Here is a 20,195-nt window from a genome sequence, read left to right as displayed (position 1 = left end):
AAAGGAGAGTACCTCTAGCTCTAGCCAGGTAAATCTCAAAATTCAGAGTCTCTCTCTGCATGTGTTGTTTTATTGAATTTCGAAATTTAATGATCTACTATCTATTTTTAGGAGTTTAGAAGATATAGATTATGGAATAAATAGTTAATTTAAATTTCCTTTGTGTAACTTGCTTAAGTTGCCTTTTTGGAGGGAAAAAAATTATGATTTGGTTTAATAGTTTATAACTATGAACAACATGAGCAATAAGAGTTTTGATGAGTTAAATTAAAATTGAGAGTTTATTATTATTATTCTTATTAAAATTGATTCAAGTCTCGAGCTGAACTAATAAATCTAAAACTACTTGTTTCAAGATTTTTATATAAAAAAATTAAAACAAAATTATTTTGATTATTTTTAAATTAAACATGATTTTAACCAGGTTGATCAAGTCGCTAGTCAACCTACCAAGTTTAACGAAATCAATTTCCACCTAGTTTATTTTGAAATTCAACTCGAACAAGGTTACCGAGTTAGTAGGTTGATTTATTGGGCTAGAGCATGTTTAATAACAATTGTTATTATTATTATTATTAAGGTGAAATCAAAATTATAGAGGATTTTAGTTCTTCGTGAAGTTATTTTTTTGGGAGGAATTGTTTTATGGCTTGCGTGAATTTAAGAACTGGAATCAGTCTAATTTTAATTTAATTTTACTCTATTCTACTACTAGCCAAATTTACCTTTTTTGAGTTAAATTAATTTGCAATTTAGTTGAGTTTTAATTGGAAAAATAAATTAATTCTAATATCTTGCCAATAGGTGTTAGGTTCTCTAAGTCTTGCACTATCTCAGCTAGGAAGAAACATAGTGAACCAGATGATTGGAAGCCAATTTTTTACATTTTGGAGATCTTCATAAAGAAAGAATCAGTGGATAAGGCAAGTGAAAATAGCCACAAGCTCGAGGAAAAAGAGACACGTGTACAATTTCAGGAGACTACGTCATTGCATGGTACTTCACTTTCAATGGAGACAGTAGTGGAGTCTACTGGTGCTACTTTTGCTGCTCTAATGTTTGTGTTCACGTGGTTGTTGAAGAATCGGAAGTCGGTGGTTGGGGAATCAGGCTCTGCACTCCCTCTTATTTTCCCAACACAAATGACTGAGTTGACACAGGAAAAAAGTGGAGAAGGAACTGAGTCTGGTTCTGAGTTGTCTAGTGAATCTCTTATTCTAGCTATTAATTATGAAGCCATTAGTGAATCTGTTAGAGAAGACCTTTACACCTTTTTATATATGGGGCGAACCAATCAGTGGTAGAATCTACATCAAATTTAGGTTTAAAAGAAGCCTCATCCCCCATGCCTCTCTGCTGAAAAGCAAAAGATCTTCTTCCCTGAGAATACTGCACTAGAGAGGGAATATTCACCTTGTAATTCTCGTTTAACTTGACCGCTGATTTTCCATCCGGATTATGATGGAAAAAGAATACCACTTGCACATTATGAAGGATCGAGGGTCTTCCCATGAAAATAAAAACCTTTGCCTGCGTGAGAGAGGACTGAGTTATGGGTAATTAAATTCAAATTTAATTATACGAGAGGGGACTGGATTTAAAATTGTAAAGCATTGCCTGCGTCCATAGCCTTTTTTTAACCATCATTTCCTATCTTAAGAAACCACGCACGAGCTTCTCTCAACGTTCATGACACTTTCCCTGTTGTCATCTCATTCATTGATATATATATATATATATATAAGGTTTATTGGACCTTCCCGTTAACAAAAATAAGGAATTGCCGTTGTTTTAATTGGTCTGGTCCATTGAATAATGAAGCAGCTAATATTTTCCTTTGTTTGATGCGTTGTTTCTGCATCCCCTGACTAGCTACTGCAATACGAAACTCTACATCTAGCGTGTCATTCATTGAGAGATTTTTGAGAAGCCAAGAGTTCATATATGTTTTTAATTATTATTATTTAACCAGAGAAATTATAAGAAATATAAAAACCAATTAATAATACGTACATCATTTCAATGACAAAACCGAAAAATAGATAGACAAAAAAACCTACGCAGGAGCCAGTTTCTTTTAAGATTCTGCTGTCCAAGAAAATGAACTAATTAAGAAAAGAATGCCCTATCAAAATTGTTGAGAACTTCTTCGTTTCATTCTTGGTTTTGTTCACGAGTCGTGTAGCCGAGAAGTGAGATCAATGAAGGCATCTTCTTTGCAAGGAATTGTAAGACCACCCATTGGATGATTGAAGCCAAATTCTTCCTCGGATTGATTAAGCAAGGCTAGGAAAGAAGGATGATTAATATATGAAATTGGGACCACAAACCGCTTCTTTTGGAATTCTCCAACGTACACTGCAACGTGCCCTTCCGGAAGATTTGAGTGATTTCTACCAAGAAGAGACTGATGTTTGAGGATTTTCTTGGCATTATGAGCCACAGAAGGAAAACTAAGGATACCCATGTCAGGAAATGTATGATTTGAATAGAATTGGTTCTGGGAGTGAAGGGGAGAATTTGGAAGTGAAGTAGCTTGGGAGTTGGAAGGGTCAAATGAAGTAGTTGTATTTATAGAGATGAGAAATGGGTGCATGTATTTCTTCCAAAAGGGACACTTCACACCACTTGGCTGATGGGTTTAAGCTCAATAAGGATAAGCTCGACAGCTTCTTTTGAGTTTCTCTTTCTTATTGATCCACAGATACCACTTGATTCCTGGAGACCTAATCGAGACACCCATCCAAGCCTGGCGTAACTCACTATTTATGTGCATGCATCTACTACCTCTATGATTCTTATTCTTGAAGGCAAAGAGCCACTCATCAATGGTCTCTACTATTTAAGTCCAGAAATCGCCCACCTTGTCGAGTGGTCTTGAATACGCTAATGATGACATCTCAATGTAAATATCTCTATGATTGAGGCCAAGGTGAAGTGACAGATCGAGGCACCGATGGCGATGAGGGAACACAAATGAAAAATGGGCCGGGCAACTTCAAGCGATTACGTCCTTCTTGACAAGCAGCTAGGTTCTCGAGTTACCACGGGACCCAACTCAACGAACGATTCATCTGCTTTGCTCAAGAAATTGGCTGAAACACTCTCCATAAACCTCATCCACCTCCGCAATATGGTGGTCCGGCCCCATCCATGGGCCATAACATTTTATCCATCCAAAAAAAACCAGCGGCAGCCACCTGAAACTGGATAGCTCGGTTGAGAAGGTGAAAAGTTTTTTTTTATATATAGTAATCGAGTATGGCAGAAAGTATATATTGAATTACGCTTTGAACTTGATCTTTAATTGAACCAATTGACTTGAATTTGAGAGTGATTAATGCTTTTTATTTCAAAATATCTCTAAAAAGTCTGGCTAGTTCTCCAGTCTCTAACCACTCAAATCTGGAAACATAACCAATTAATGAGTAACTCCTAAATCCCTGGAGTTCGCTCAAGTTTATTTCCCTTTTCATTTGTACGTGTATAGTATACTTATCAAAACCAAAAAATATACCTTTTTATTTATTTATTATTTTGTTTTAGGCTAGGATAACGTGAATTCCATATCTAAAGGATCCTATATATTTCTTCATGTAGAAGCTCTAATGATAAGGTCCGGCGAGGTATATCCTATGCTATGTATATATATTGCTATTTTTGTACTTGGGGCAACGATTTTCAGTTCGAACGTGCAATGATTGGCTGACAAATTAAGGAAATCTCCCTCTTCATCCGCCATTTATAAGCACCTTACCAAATATTCACACTGAACCCTTGGTTTTCAATTCGCTTTTTGATCATAAAGATTTGTGGTTTGTTTAAAGAATATCTAAGAACAGCACATGACTACACATGGGTAGTTTGGCCTTGCACAGCGTAAGGCCAATTCGACAGCTTAAGGTTCCATGCTGTCATGATGAAAAAGAGCAAGGAAAGGAGGAGTTAAAACATGAATCTTGGGAATTGAACTTGCCTGGAAATTAAGCACATGAAGATCCCTCAGTGTTATATATTGAAGATAGTGGGTTTTATACATTGCTATGCGTTGTACTTGTCTAGTTCCAACGGTCTTATAGGAAGTAACCCGCCTTCAGTTTTAGATTTCCACTCTTTCCAAGGTCTAAAACCAAAACCATTAAACAGAAATCTCAAGTCATAATTGTAATATGATTGAAATGAACTAAAAACCCTTTAATGCCATGGATGACTTTGTGAATATTATTCATATTACAATTTTAATGATATATATACTCTCTAACAATGTCTGAGTCCAAGTAAAGAGGATAAAGGCATTCGATATTACCTATGAAATTAATTCGATGACATCAAGCAAGATTTTTCACTGAAAAAGAGGACGAGTCTAATATTATTGAGTCAGTTGGATGATGTTATTTTGCTGCATGAAGAATCCTGAAAGTCACACATGATGACACAATCCTGATGAAAGGAGAAAAGTGTGACAATTTATATCACCTGATTGGAAAGACATTAATAAACTGGACGAGTGGCTGGGAATGGAGACGAGTCTCTTTCATGATTAGTATAGTAAAGAAATAGCTAGGAATTATACTTTCTTGGGATTGAGATAAGTGTGAGGAAAACGTTCATGCTATGGGAGAGAATGAATTCAAGTATCCCTTTTGAAGTTAATGGGTAAAGTTAACTCAAGACACTTGCATATGAGCTGGTCGTATTTTTGAATCAGGTACAGTTTAAGATTTTTTTTTTGTTAATAGTCGAAATTAGGATGTTTGTTGAATATTTAGGTAATGTGTAAATGATAAAATTCAAGATCAATGGTTATTTCTATTTCTATTTAATTTGTGGTATTTTCAAGAGCTCGCAGTTAATAAATCATCAAAGTTTTGCCAGACTAAATTTTGCGTGTTGAGTTTGGTACCAGATTTCCCATCAAATACTTTCCCAGTAAAGAGGCCGATGGCCGATGGGAGTGCATGCTCAGCAGATTCGGCTGTTTCTTTTCTCAGAGGGAGGACCCATGCCTAGAAGGGTTCACATGGCTTAGGTCAAGGTTGATGATTCTATATCAAATGCATTAAAAGAAACAGCCGTACACCACCAAGTCAAGGCAACATATTCAGAAAAGATTGGCTAATGGTAGGCCCTCATCAAATATTCACATGGATTTTTTCTTTTGTTTTTAATCATTGAAAATATATTTAAAAAGTAATAAAATTAATAGTAAAAACAAAATAAATGATAAAAAAAATAAATTTAGTGGAAAAAAAATTGATTATAACAAAAATAAAAAGATTATTTAAGATTTTTTATTACATTATAATTTGATATCATTAAAAAATCTTAAGAGGTTATTTCTTGTACAAATAAAGTTTAAATCCATAATAAATAACAAAAAAATAGTTAGATAAAAAATAATGAAGAAACAATCAAATAAATTTATAAAATTTATACAATTCTCAAAAACAATATTATTTCTCAACAACTAAATACCTCAAATATTCATATGGCTTTCCTCAGGCTTGGAGATAGAACTCGGTAATCTATTTGCAAATATTTGTAAAATCCATACATAGATAACATTATACATTATATATATCTTTTTTTAATTAATTTTTTTTATCTATCAGATTTGGTACTTATTCTTTTAATTGTTATTTATTTTATTTGAAATAATTTATGAAATTATAATTTTTTTTAATTCCATCTATTTTTCAAATTTTTTATATGTCAAATTTGATCTTTATTATTTTGATTATTATTTATTTTATTTGAGATAATTGATGAAATTAGATTTTTTTTATTTCAATTTTATTTTCATTCAACTTTTTAATTTATAAGATTTGTTTCTCATTCTTTTAATAAACTTGAAAAAAAATATAAAAAAATTAATAAATTATTTTCTAATTTATTTTTCATGACATAACTAAATATTAAAAAGTGTTTTTTAATTTATTTTTTATAATACTATTAAACATTAAAAAATAATTCACTTTTTTGAAATTTACTTTTTTAAAAAAATTATTTTCCAGTAAATATACGAGTACTTAAAGTGTTGCTTAAATAAGAGTCCTCCCTGTAAATTTTAACAATAATTAAGATAAAAAAAATAGAATTCACAAAAATGGAGAATTATCGAGCTAGGATCTTGATTATCATTGATGAATCACGAAGACATCCCTTAAATACTTCTATACACAAATAAATACATAAACAAAGACAAAATTGGAAAAGATTGCTCTCTTCTTCCTTTTGAATTCATGATGAGGCTTGCAATCTAGAGGCAAGCTTGATGAAGGCATCTTCTCTGCATGGAATCGTAAGACCTCCCATTGGAGGATTGAAGCCAAACTCTTCCTCAGCTCGGTTAAGCAAATCTTGAAATGAAGGATGGCTCAAGTATGATATTGGCACCACAAACCTCCTCTTTTGCATTTCTCCAACATATACAGCTACATGTCCTTTGGGTACATCAGGCTGATTTCTACCATGAAGAGACTTCCCTTTGATTACATGTTTGACACTGCTAATCATGGATGGTAAACGAATACCCATGTTTGATTTTAAGCTTGAGTGAGGAATCCGAGAGAATGATTTGAAATCGATTTTTGTGGTGAAAGTTGTGCAGGTCTTGTGGAGTTGGAAGGCTGGTTTTGAGTCTGTATTTTATAGGTTTTTTGAGGAGTGAACTGCCATACTTTTCCAGTGGAGACTCAGCTGGGTGCATGTTCAGCGTTTTGGCTGTTTTGCTATTTTGGGTATTATAGGAGGACCCATTGCAACAAAGGCTCACATGGCTTTGCTAAAGGCTATCAAATTGCTTATAAAACAGGGGGCCGTACACTGGTAAGCCACGGGCAACATTTTCAAGTTGTCAAAAAAGATTGGCTAATGAATAGTGTTATGATAAGATCATAAGAGATTCACAGGCTTTTCCTCAGGTCTTGTACAGGAATCTGTGGAGTAGTTTATATCCTGATAATTTAAATTCCTGATACGAGTGCTAGGAAACAAGAAAAAGAAATTGAGCTTTTTTTATAGTAACTTGAAGTAACTAGGTTCTCAGTAACTTCATGTAAGTAATTAATATGATTATGTCATGTGTATATTAGAATAAAGAAACATACTTATTTATTATTGGTAGAGCCAACATCTCAAGATCTTTTATAGTATACTTGTTACCTTTTAATTGAATTCAATTAAAAAATTTAATGTTTGTACTCATTTTTAATGTCTAAAATTGAATTTTAAATGTAATTTAATCTCTAAAAATAATATAAAGGTAAATCAGATATCAACCCTCTGATTTACTATACTAAAACGAAAAAACTAATTTTAAAATTAACTTTTCTAAAATACTAAAAATACTTATTTACCCATATTTCTTTAGAGACCTTTGAAAAAATAAAATAAATGTGATGAGGGTAATATAGAAAATAAATTAAATTAAATTATTTCTAAATATATAAATTCAACTTATTTATTAATTGAATTTAGATTGAACATTAGAATTAAATTATATTACAGTAGATAATTGGTTTCAAACTTCATGTTAAAAATTATATATATCTACCAAATTTCATAAACATTTAAAGTGTTGATTATGATTTTTTTTGTTGAGAAAATAACAAGCATTTATAGTGCCTTTTCAAATTACCTAGTTATATAATTTCTATAGTTTATTTTTAATACAAAAAACCATTGCGAGGTTTTTCTTGAAGACCAATCCAACGTGCATTCTCGGGATAGAATGGAATGGAACTCGAGACCATGATAGTTAACAAATTACAGGGACTACATATTTAGTTTAAAAAGCTGACAATATATATTTCTGAGATATATTGTTTTGGGTCCAAGGTTTAAATTCAAACTCTTAGAAAATACTAAATTACAAATCCTTAATATTTACGCGTGTTTGAGAGTATGATTATAATTGTTTTTCAAAGTATTTTTCACTCATAAAAGTATATCAATAATATTTTTTTATTTTTTAAAAATTATTTTTGAGATCAATACATCAAAATGATTTGAAAACATCAAAAATATATTAATTTAAAACAAAATAAAATTTTAAATTTTTTCAAAAACATTTTTGTAACATAATGCCAAACATGCTACGACCTGATTAATAACTTAAAATCCGCTTTAATTCACGTAACTATCCCATCTGCTAAAATAGAAAACAGTTGCTATATATATAAGAAATCTGATTGAAGGAAAATAAAATATTTGTTAAATAATAATATAAATTATATTTTAAAGTTTTAGATTAGGTTTTTAAATTAAGATGATTTTTTTAATATAATATTAAAGTTTTATTGATCAAATGATTAAGAGTTTAAATTTTATTATTTTATTTTATTTAATAAAATAAAATATATAAAAAATAAATACGTACATATTTCAAACTCAAATGATTTTTATTTAAAAATATATATTAAAAAATAACTTAAGTGTTTTGGATGGTGACATATAATAAAATATATAAAATATTAATTTTGAATAATTAAGGTATTTTCCATAATTTTTATGTATTAAAACTAAATTCTTAATTACGACTACATCAATAACTTATATTTGTGAAAAAATTATTCCTCGACTTAAATCCGACCTCAAAATAATAATGTAGGAAGCAACGTCAGTTTGGGCAACAACTTCGAGGTCTATACTCTGAATTAGTCTGAGTTGAAGGCAGAACACTTGATATTCGGTAATGATATTTCCATTGAAATACGCCCTCGAAAAAATTTGATTACCTACCAATGATGCAATGGCAGTTCTACACGTAGGTCACCAAAGAATTGTGAAGAATCACTTGAGATAACTTCGGGAAAAAAGAAATTAAAATAAAGAAGTATATCTCTCTGGTGAGGTTGTTCAATCAATGCCGATACGAAGCGAATTGAAGTTGCACGTCTGTGCCAGTATTCTGAGGCAATCATTCATAAGCACATGGATAGAGAGACTCATCACTCTGACAATTCTGCATATTTAATTTATTAGCTATGTGGTTTTTTTTTTTTTTTTTACAAGTTTGAGTGGCTAAAGTATAAAATTATTGGGTAAAGCTCAGATTACTCGTGAGACAAATTAACCTAATTTTTTTAAAAAAAGTAAAATGACAAATACATTAAAAAATCAATTTTTTTTTTTTTTGATAGAATTTATCAGATTAGGGGTGAATTCAGGTTTTGATCATATTATACCACATCAATTTTCAAATTATTTTTTAATATAATTTAGACTATATTCTAGATTGATCCATCAATTTAAACTGAGTGCAATAATAATGGTTGGGTTTATTTAATTTTTTTTTAGTTAAAAATAATAGTATTTTGGATAAGCATATGTGCATCCCAGATGGTATGAAAAGGAATGGCCGCAGTAATGAACAACAATATGCACAGAAAGAGAATGAAGAAAACCATTAATTTGTTGATCATTTCTTGGATCGAGCAGCCAATCGGCTGAGCCACACTGACAACAAGAACATGCCCAAATTATATCAAAGGCCATGAAAAGATTTTTGTTTTAAAAAACAGTGGGTTGCATACTATATATATATATATATATATATATATATATTATCAATGGACCCTACATATCCAAGTTATCCTCGAGGTATTTTAAAATCATCCAAGTACTAGTTGCTACATTATTATTTTTTCTCTATTTAATTTAATTTAATTTAATTTTTTTGTTTTACATTTTTTAATGTCTCTCAAACCTATAAAGGTCACTAGAGATCGAATAAACAGCTCTAACATTGAAAAACTACACTGAGCTAATTTTGATTTTCACCCTACGTACCAACATTTCCTGACTGCTGGATTAACAAGATCAGCATGAGCACCAGTCGATTGAAGGAGATGTTCCTTCACGTTAAAAATAAAATTCGAAGAACGTCTACACTGAATCATCATCAACTCTCACATAAGAGATCAACAAGGCTAGACGTGCCGAAAGGCCATTTTGCAATTTATGTCGGGGAGGAAGAGAAGGAAAGGAAGCGATTTGTGATCCCAGTTTCTTACTTGAAGCATCCATTGTTTCAAATCTTGTTAAGTCAAGCTGAAGAAGAGTTTGGTTTTGATCATCAAATGGGTGGTCTTACCATTCCATGCGCCGAAGATGAGTTCACTGTTCTCACTTCGCACTTGAATGGTTGATGATGAGCTAGCTAGCTAGAGCCATGCATGTTTATATTTTGAATTATTTTTAGATATTAGTTATGTATAAATTAAATGACTAAATTCCCCACCTATTCTGCTTGTTCATATATTTCTTTGGAGCAAGAATCATCTATTTTAGGACTCCTTTTCTCATCATTTTTACCCTCCTTTGTATAGATAATTTATTTATTTCTTATTTTCTGATTGGATAACAATATCTTCTTACGCTAAGATCAGATCATCTTTTCAATACAGGTAAAGATAAATTATTAACAATGAAGTGGAAGATTTAGCTTGACTAATTAGACTTTTGGATGAAATTTAAAGGCCGTCGATGAGCAAATAGAAGAGGCGTTGATGGAAATCAAGATCACATGAATGAGAAATGGTTGCCAATTATCCTTATTTCCATGTTGCATAGGGTTGGACCGTATTGTATCCGTATATAAAAATAAAAATATAATAAAGAAAAGTAAAGACTCCTTTTACTCCTATATATAACACTAACACGGAAACAACATCAACAAAGCTTTGAAAAACAATATATATAACATGGGATTCCCACATGCTCAGATCATGAATGACCCACAAACAACATATAATAAATTCTTACATAAATAGATTATTATTACAATATTATGAAAAATAACCTTTTAAACTAATTTACGATTACAAATGAGTGCTTATAATTAAATCACAATAACCAAAACTCTAGATATAATATTAGCAACGATTAAATTTTATAATAATTCTGGTTTATATATGAGTTTAGGTGATGAACCAGGTCGGTTTAGTGATTTCTTCCAAGGCTACTATTTACAAAAAAAAAAAATCTCAAGTTCTTATAAAAATAATTTAGTATTTTAATCTTATTGTAATTTTACAGATATACTCATTACTAAAATTGATTTTTTATGTTTTTGTATAATTATTTCTTTCATATTTATGCATATTACTGATTTAAATATACGCAGATTTACTCATTTTTCCTTATATGGTGGTTACATGTGATTTTATTTTTCCTCATTGATAATAACAAGGGCCATCTGGGCCATTCGCCCAACTAGTCCGTCCTTAGGCCCGAGCACCCCTGCACCAACCCAAGATGGTCGCGACTCCTTAATGCTAAATATCGATGCTAAAACTTTTTCGAGAAATATTTTAATGCGGCAATACTTGCGAGAGAGGTGTTGTGTTATCTACTTTGTATTAGGTGACAGAGAAAAAAAAAACACTATTATTATAAGTTATTTTAATAAAAATAATATGATCTTATCCATATGCAGGATCCTTTCAATGGCGCATGCACCTACATCATGTCCTGCAACAGTGTCTTCACCGATTACTGATCATCTAAAAGGCCAAATTCAAAGTAAACTAATTTCTTTTTCCAAGAAATTTAGATATATGAATGATCATCGCGAGCTTGAAAAAGTCCAGTTTATATTTGTATGCATGTTATGAAATTTAGATATGTGACCGCATGCATAAAAGCTGGAATGGAGCAATTAACTATTGCGATTAACGAAGCTAAACCACTATAGTTGGAGCAAATTAAGAAAGTTTTATGACAAAGAGTGGATGTACAAATTACAGAATACCTCTGTGGAACTGAATGCAAGCAGTAATTAGCAAAAACAAAATTGATCAAGAGACAGGCTTGTCGTCTCAAATTGTTTATAAACTTATGCCGGGTAAGAACGATGAATGAACCAAGCAAAATCAAGTGATTTGTGGGTTCAATATTTATGAAGCACCTCCGAGAAATGAAGTGAGGTTAATATTGAAGTACTCTTCACTGCAAGGTATTGTGAGACCATCCATTGATGATCGAATCCAAATTCCTCCTCAGCTCGTTTTAGCAAGTCTTGAACAAAGGATGGTTCAAGTATGATATTGGAATAACAAATCTCTTTTGAAAGGAATATTAAGCATAGTATTAAAATTTAAACTGGCATGATGGGTTAATCTAGAACTCAAAAATAATAGAAGGAATAACCCAGATTAACCCGGTTAAAAACCCGAGTGAATCCATTGTCTAGTTGACCCGGGATAAACCCGGTCAAAACGCAACTGGGTTGTCCTCAACCCCGCCTCTCCCTTCGTTGCTGACTCGATCCCTTTCCACTTCTGTTCAATCCCGTTGACAGAAGAGAAACTAAACAGAACATGAAAACAGATTTGGAGTGATAAAAAACTATTGAAAATGTACCAAAGAAAGGTGAGCTAGAAAAAACATAGCCTGCAAGAAAAAACATAATGATCTGAGAAACCCCTAGCCTTTTTACTGAAAAGTTTATATATGTCTCTGGAACAAAGATGTCGGAAAATTGATCCAGAATATATAGATTTGTGCTCTTGAAGCCCAAATAAATTATTACTAATATAAGAATCACGAGGGGAAGAGCTGAGAGATGGAGATTGCAGAAATGGAAGCAATATATGATTAGTGATTTTTTTCAGCAATGGCGTGGGTGCGTGCAAATATATTATACAAAGGAGGGAGGCTGTAAGCCTGTAAGTATAACCAAACCCTAATATTACCTCTTCTTGCTAGTTAGTGGGTCTGGGCTAATCTTTATTTTTATATATATAGTTCTATATCAAGGTTAGGTTTTGCTCTATCCACTTATAAAAGCCCAAATATCCTTTTAGTCAACGATTTAGTCAAGTCGAGACCAAAGACCAAAGGCCCTTCAACTCAGGGAGTGCGTCGATCGCTATCCCCTCGGCAAGCTTTGAGATTCTTTTTCTAGATGCTGATCAAGTTTTAAAACCAAGATATTAGGAAGAGAAGGACTAGTTGAAGTTTCACATGGTTTGTTTTGTTTGTTTCTAGTGACACCATGCCCTACTAAAGACAAAAAATCTCGTTGGTAGGGGTGCTATTTTACTCTTTTATCTATGAATATCGTTCTTGTCGAGATCAGGTGAGAATAAACGGGCGTCCTGAAAAACCGGGAGATAAAACAAAGCTAGCTGTGACATAGGAGGATGGATGCATGGACATGGAGTGGTGGTTATTTCCTTGACTTTCACGTAGAGAGAAAATGACAGGAAGGCTCAATATACATGGTATCGCAGGTTCTTATCTCGTGACTTGTCCAAAATGTCGGAGTAGCCAGCCCTCCTGCCACGAATATTGTTGTGCAATGCTCCCAGGTAGCTAACCATATATGCATGAACTCAAATTGAATGATTTCCCATTTTGGATCAAATTTGTATTTCTGGCAGTCAGATTGGTGTGGAAATCGAAGCGCACAAATATTTCCAGTGCTCTAAATATCTCCTGGTGTAATTACTGATTAATGGGCCACTTTGACTTGATGTTTTGTCAAGTAATGAAGTGCTTTCTGCGAAAGAAATATTGAGTGGATTGAATCCTCGTAATGAACTAGTTCTTTAGGATAACATGGCATTTGGTGTGCCTTCAGTTTTTTATTTTTTTAGGAAGAAGACGTATTAAAAAGTGCTCCAATAGAGGAATTCCTGCATACATACATGTAGGATCTGTCTGTGAAGTCATTTCGCTCGGAAACTTAATCCAATATTCATAGAAACATAAATATAAGGATAAGTTTAATTAAGACCGAGAACGCGTAATTTAATTCAACATCAAATAGAAACAAAAAATATAAGGTTTTATAAAAGGGTCGAGAATTGTGGATAATGTTAAATATCCATTACGACGACAATGTACCTGACACTAAATGCATTTTCTGAAGTCTTAATTAATTCAAGCCACTTTCTCTAATTACTAGGTTTAAGGTTCGAGTCAACTGGGTCAGGAAATTATTATGTGCAATAATGTATATTTATATGCTCGACCGGCTAGTTTGATATGCTCCCATTCAACCTATCACCCTTTTAAAAGGTTCATGTGATCACAACAAACTCTCCACTCATGTGTCTCCTCTTGTGTCTGGTAGGTCATTATTAACAAATATGATACTGGTTGAACTAGCTCTGTGTGTTTGATATTATAATCGAAAACTTTTAAGAAACATGTAGTATGGTGACATGACCATTTGCTAAAAGAATATGAACGATTTGATAGAACGAAATCTTTAAGGAAGAATACCGTAACATCTACCATTCTGCTAAGAGAATAAGATCCATGATTCGATTGAAATAACTTTATCAAATGTTCATGCAATAATATAGAGACAAATCATTTGGTAAAAAGAATCTTAGCTATAGCCCTCAGTTACTCAGTGGCTTGTCTTTCCTCCAAGTGCTCTGCTTGCTATACATTGTACTGCGAGGAGCCCATAAACAGAACCTTAATAATTTCAGCTAGGCCACCGTTGTCTCTTTTCTTTTCCAACGTGGTAGGCCATGACAACCTAACGTACGTTATATATATACATGAAATATCCATTGAAGATTCATCATTTCCGACGCGTAAACCGTGTTTTAACCACGGACATGTCCTTAAAGTACTGCTCCCACTGCAACAGTAGGATCTTCACCAATTATTGATCTATTGAGTGACTGACTAGCTGGCTATATTGTGAGATTTTGCCCTATATATAAACCCCTAAGCCATACGTCGATAAGGCAATTCAGTGCAACTTAAAGCATCTCTAATAAACTTTCAGATTCTTTAGCTCCACATTCATCTCTTTCCATCAGAGATTTTTTATTACCTCTCTGACCATCATGGGTATCCGTTTGTTCAATGCTAAGCAGGTTGTGAGGCGTATTCTTTTGTCTGGAGAAGAAAGCAGTAATGTGCCAAAAGGCCATTTTGTTGTGTATGTTGGAGAAACTCAAAAGAGATGTGTTGTTCCCATCTCCTACTTGAAGAACCCTTCATTTCAGAAGTTGCTTAGACATGTTGAAGAAGAGTATGGCTTTAACCATCCCATGGGAGGTCTCACCATCCCATGCAGTGAGCAAGTCTTCCATGATCTGATTTGTTGTAGCTCGTAGATTGGTAGGAAAAATCGATGGTGTAAATTAACTTAAGCCATTGACGAATTAATTAATTTGCATTTTTATTCCTTTTCTGATAAGCTATAAATATGTACGCTTGATTGATGATTTGCTGTCGATCCCTCCTTCTGAACATCTTTCAGTACCGCAGACAATTCATTTATTTATTGTTTTATAACTGGAGAAAAATGTTATTGAATTAAAATATAAAATAGAATTCTCGAGATACATATTGCAATTGGAGAATTGACTCAATTTAAATTTCTTATTTGATGAATGAAGCTTGCAAATCTCATTAATTATCAAAGCCACTGTTTTACAAAAAAGAGTAACATGTAATAATTCCCCTCTTAATATATACACATTGGTTCTAATGTTTGAGAAACTACATTTTCGTACAGTACAAGTTAATATATCTACTAGGATATTAAATTATTATTTTTTTCGCACTTGAGGTCGTGGCCTAGCGGGGATGGGACTTGTTCCCTTCCTCTGCACCCGGGTTCGATCTTCTCTGTGCATGTCTGTCACCCCCGCGGTGCTTTACCTGCCTACTGGGCTTGCAGAGTGTTCAGTGGTCCCGAGGATTAGTCGTGGTGCGCGTAAGTTGGCACAGACACCCCGGGTTATAAAAAAAAATTGTTTTTCTAATTAATGACAAACCCAGTAATATGCTTTTAAAAAAAAAAAATTATAACCAGTAGTATGGTGTTATATATTTAATGTGATGATTTGTGTTTTATGCTAATAAAAAAAAGTTAAAACCTTAATAATTTTTAATATAAATTATAATATTAATGTGAACACTCATTATTTCATTCTACGAGAGAAAATATATATACACAATACAGGGTTTAGGATTAAGATAAATCTTGCCCAAGCTACTCTAAAAATTAGCATCCAATTAATATACAAGTTTTAGTAGCAAGAGAGTCCAAAATAGCAAATTGTAGTGATAGACCCAATTAGAACGGATTTTGAGTTCGATTAGAAGTCCTATTAGGGTTAGGGTTATAAATAAGAAATTTTTCATTCTAATTGAGTAATTTTGTTGCTTGGGACAAGACTAGCTAATTGAGTAATTTTACATTAGTTAGCACTAAGAAACACATGAGTTCATGCAGATATTTAACAGATGCTCCCCCGGTGAAGGTAATAATGGGACTTGACCATATATACCAAAATTAACTTAATTAATTTAACCAGAGGGTGAAATGCTCAAATTTTAACCAAAAAGACACTTGCTAACGCTTACTCGCTGCTGGGATAGGGTTACACTCAACTAGCTAGGTTTTGAAAATTACACTCAACTAGGATCTAGTTCTCCTTCATATTAGCAATTCACTAGCAGAAATTAATAAATTAAGATCCCAATATGAAAAATCAGAAAATAATGTTGTCGGATTAGAATTCTACTGTGACTTGTATTTTTCAACTCATAAATAAATATGCTATTGATTAAAAACTTCGAGTTAATAAGCCCTTTCTCGTAATTTGATTTTTGAAGATGAACACCCGTAAATCGCATTCAGAATATAAAAACTAGCGGCCACACAGCGAACACGCAACCACTCACTGGTTGCGTACAGAAATATCAGTTCATGATGCGTCGTTCACATGAACTGATATTTCTATACGATAGCTTCTTGTCTCAACCACTCAATCTGTTGTCAACTGATAATTCCCAATCGTTTCACACGTAAAAGCCCTTTGTACGATGGCTCTACAGGGAAAGTGGCGATGGAGACTAAAGAGTAGGACATGGCTGGTCCAGAAAGTTGACGCATTGAATTAGAAAAACGTGGAAGATCTTATTTTTCTCTAGATATGACAATTCAAATAGATTTCTTTTAATTGCAGAATCGAAATGTCATACAAAGGATTTGTCATTGAGAACTAATTTTCTTGTTTGTTTTAGCTTTATGTAGTTTGTAATTTCACAAAATAAATCTGACATGCAGATGCTTATGTCCTGCCGGGCATTTTAGGCTGACTATGCAGTCTGCAAGTAACAGGCATGAGCCAGGTCTGTGCCAATAGCAGTCCTGATGGGAAAGGAGGGGCTTCTGAAAATGATTTTCATCTATCCTACTGGAGACTGTTCGTGATCCGTCCGTAAAGTAAAGGGCATCCCCGTACAAAGTGGCTGATGATGATGGGACTGGAACGACTGGTGGTAAGGCATGATCATGTTAGCGTGTTTTTGAAGTGTGTTACAGATTATATTTTTAATATTTTTTATTTTTAACATATCATAATAATATAATTGTACTGCAAATTCAGACCGTGGCAGGAGTTCTTAGCTGGCTGGTGCAGCAAATATCAGTGATAGGAAAACTAGTGTCAAATTTGACAAGAGTGTAACTCTGTGTAGGGTTCCAGTCACGAAACCCTCTTCTTCTTTTTTTATTCCTTTTCTCGGAGTGTAGGGTTCCTGGCTACTGCTTTCTGGTTTATACAACTAAATGCAGTGAGATCTGACACGATTGGGTTGACTTTCAATTGAGGAAACAGATCAATTCCTTTGAATTTAATTTTAAATATAGTTATTTTCGTCCAAGAAAATATTTAAAGCCCAGAAACCCTTCAATTTGACTAAACAGAAGCCAGTATGAAAAGAAGAATTCATAGGACAGGCTATATTAATATTATAGACGGACTAGCTTGTTACCAGCGTTTCGCCGCAGGTAGTATTACAAGTTCAAATCTGTGATCGGTCAGACCTGTGTTCTTGATTATTGGATTGAAGACAGCCATGTGATGGCTAATGAGCTAATCTCTTGACTACACTTCAGTACCGAAGGGTCTAATCACCACTGGCTATTTGCATTGAAGACCTCTAGCAATACAATGCCCTCACATCTATAAATACATGTATATTTAGGCTGACAAGTAACACAAGTCTTCACATCTTGATAACCATTTTGCTCAACAAATCTTTTGAGATTTTTTGTTCTTTTTTATTCATACCAAATAATGGGTTTTCGCTTGTCTGCAATTGTGCCTGCTAAGCAAGTTCTTCAGCTTTCTGCATCAGCAGCAAGCCAAGCAGCTTCATACTTGAACCAGCCTACATTTCAAGACTTGTTAGTTCAAGCTGAAGAAGAATTCGGATATGTTCATCCAATGGGTGGTCTCACGATCGATTCCTTGCAGAGAAGACATTTTCCTTGACGTCATTTCTTGCTTAAATCGGTCGTGAGAAAGCAGACAATGGCAAAGATCAATTTTTTATACAGTTTTTTTTCCTCTGTGAGAACACATTGAAGAGGACATTTATCAGTACCATGTACAGACTATTGTCGATGCTTTATTTCTTCCTCAGTGAAATGAATATCGTTTCACAGTTTTGGAAAACTGTGTTATTAAAGTTTTGTCAACCTTCCAATTTGGAAATGACAAGCATTAATCATGATTTTTGTTTTTTTTTTAAAAAATTCATATCCTGTTCTATTACAAAAACGAGCTCCAACTCCATTGTGCATGATCTTAATTCTGTCAAGTATGATATTATTTATCTATGTATGAATTCTGTTTCTCGACCACAAAATAATCAAGATATCTTCTTCTTAAACAATTCCACTCACCAAAATATCCTAATATCCTGCGTACACAATAAGCCCATTGTCATATTGTACATTGACAAATATTTTCATAAGTGTAGAGTGTTATTACCTGGAGTAATTCTTCCATTTAAAATAAGAAAGGATATTGTTGGTAGCCGGATCATTACAACAATACAATGAGATAACTGAGGAAAATAAGAAAAAAAATACTAATCCAAACTATTCTTACTTTCTTCCCTCAAAATTATATTTGGATATGAGTTGTCATGCATGTGTGGACATTTCAGCAGCTAAAATTTGCACCATAAAAGCCATGGGCTCTTAATAAAATGATTCAGGAATTATACACTAGATATTGCAGGTTATTAATTGGTGTTTACGAGTGAGTTAGATATTATTTTTTAAAATAGTTTTTATTAAAAAATATATTTAAATAATATTGTTTTTATTTTTTAAAATTTATTTTTAATATTATCATATCAAAACTATCTATAAATATATATAAAAAAAACATTAAATTTTAATGAAAAACAAGTGGTGCTGCAAACAGGAGTGGTAAGTACAGTCCTAGCATCTTTTTAGAGACAGCTCAGCCAGTGGCTTAGAGAGGATGTCACGGGGACAAGTCGTGAGCTTCATTTGTATTTCAAGGTGCTTGTCTTGTATAAGTAGACTGGTCATGAAAAGCTGGAATCTCCTTGGTGCTGCTTCAACCATATTTTTGGTGCATAACAGGTTGTAATGTTTGCTACAGTTTACTTATCTCATTATTTATTTTTTGATGATGCTTGTCATTCCTGATCAAAACATACAAATTTTGCTGAAAATTAGTAAATTATTAATTTATCATTGAAAGCATTAAAGTCTGGACCCTTTACCTTAGCGGAATTGCTGTAGTTAATTGCTTCAGCCAAATCATGAGTTGAATTTATGCAGAAGAAGAGAAGCCTTGATCTTTACGCAAATGGATTATTTTTTGTCAATTTTGGCACATGCTAGATGTAAAAGTTGACAGTATTTGAAAATATATCTCTTATTTCTTATTTCTGTGTGTTTCTTTACAATAATTGCTAATCTATTAACACACAAAGATCTCTCAATCAGAAGCAAAAATAATGTTTGACCCTTAAAATCAGGGGATTCCTAAGATCTCTCTATTGTTCTTATAATTTCTTCATGACAGCTTCATTCTATAATCACTCAATGACAGCTCACGCCAACAAAAGTGACCTCCAGGCGGTCATTAGGGTAGGTTGAGCATCGAAAGCCCTTCGACAATGGTCCCTCATGAAAAATATCAATTTCCACTCAAATCCGCTGTCACAACTGATGATTTTAATGACTTCATTCCGTAAGTGCCCCCCCTGTACGGTAGTCCTTTACTCCTTTATGGCAAGTGGCGATGGAGACCAAAAGCAGGACAAGCTGCATAGTAACGAAAGTTGGTGCCCCGAATTAGCGGAAGGTGGAAAGTGTTTCTACAGATATGCCATTTGAATTAGATCTTTTACATTGCAGAGTTGACATGTTGCATGTG

General features: G+C 33.2%; 4 protein-coding genes across 4 annotated transcripts; 2 read left to right on the top strand and 2 right to left on the bottom strand.

Moving 5' to 3' along the window:
- Window positions 1–1,945: 1,945 nt before the first annotated feature.
- LOC7463978 (auxin-responsive protein SAUR23) lies at window positions 1,946–2,548 on the bottom strand. The gene has a single exon (XM_002313710.4). It carries the CDS (start codon window positions 2,465–2,467, stop codon window positions 2,171–2,173), a length of 297 nt encoding a protein of 98 aa, XP_002313746.4. The 5' UTR covers window positions 2,468–2,548; the 3' UTR covers window positions 1,946–2,170.
- A 3,577-nt stretch (window positions 2,549–6,125) lies between these two features.
- Window positions 6,126–6,727, bottom strand: LOC7463979 (auxin-responsive protein SAUR21). The gene has a single exon (XM_002313711.3). The coding sequence runs from the start codon at window positions 6,535–6,537 to the stop codon at window positions 6,241–6,243; it is 297 nt and encodes a 98-aa protein (XP_002313747.1). The 5' UTR covers window positions 6,538–6,727; the 3' UTR covers window positions 6,126–6,240.
- A 3,100-nt stretch (window positions 6,728–9,827) lies between these two features.
- LOC7463980 (auxin-induced protein 15A) lies at window positions 9,828–10,151 on the top strand. Its single transcript, XM_002312953.1, has one exon. The coding sequence runs from the start codon at window positions 9,828–9,830 to the stop codon at window positions 10,149–10,151; it is 324 nt and encodes a 107-aa protein (XP_002312989.1).
- A 4,665-nt stretch (window positions 10,152–14,816) lies between these two features.
- Window positions 14,817–18,266, top strand: LOC7494278 (auxin-responsive protein SAUR15). The gene is made up of 2 exons (XM_002312955.3): window positions 14,817–15,056; window positions 18,117–18,266. Exons 1-2 carry the CDS (start codon window positions 14,817–14,819, stop codon window positions 18,264–18,266), a joined length of 390 nt encoding a protein of 129 aa, XP_002312991.2.
- The last annotated feature ends 1,929 nt before the right edge of the window (window positions 18,267–20,195 follow it).

Source organism: Populus trichocarpa, chromosome 9 (assembly GCF_000002775.5).
Source record: "Populus trichocarpa isolate Nisqually-1 chromosome 9, P.trichocarpa_v4.1, whole genome shotgun sequence".
NCBI classification, from domain to species: domain Eukaryota; kingdom Viridiplantae; phylum Streptophyta; class Magnoliopsida; order Malpighiales; family Salicaceae; genus Populus; species Populus trichocarpa.
Note: the sequence above shows the minus strand (reverse complement) of the source record. Positions and strands in the feature narration are given on the sequence as shown.

Bases quoted from the DNA above. Each gene is read 5' to 3' on its own strand.
- LOC7463979 (XM_002313711.3), bottom strand. From the start codon at position 6,537: ATGGGTATTCGTTTACCATCCATGATTAGCAGTGTCAAACATGTAATC.
- LOC7463978 (XM_002313710.4), bottom strand. From the start codon at position 2,467: ATGGGTATCCTTAGTTTTCCTTCTGTGGCTCATAATGCCAAGAAAATC.
- LOC7494278 (XM_002312955.3), top strand. From the start codon at position 14,817: ATGGGTATCCGTTTGTTCAATGCTAAGCAGGTTGTGAGGCGTATTCTT. The intron at 15,057-18,116 runs GTCTTCCATGAT...CAAGTTCTTCAG, and splicing joins CCATCCCATGCAGTGAGCAA to CTTTCTGCATCAGCAGCAAG.
- LOC7463980 (XM_002312953.1), top strand. From the start codon at position 9,828: ATGAGCACCAGTCGATTGAAGGAGATGTTCCTTCACGTTAAAAATAAA.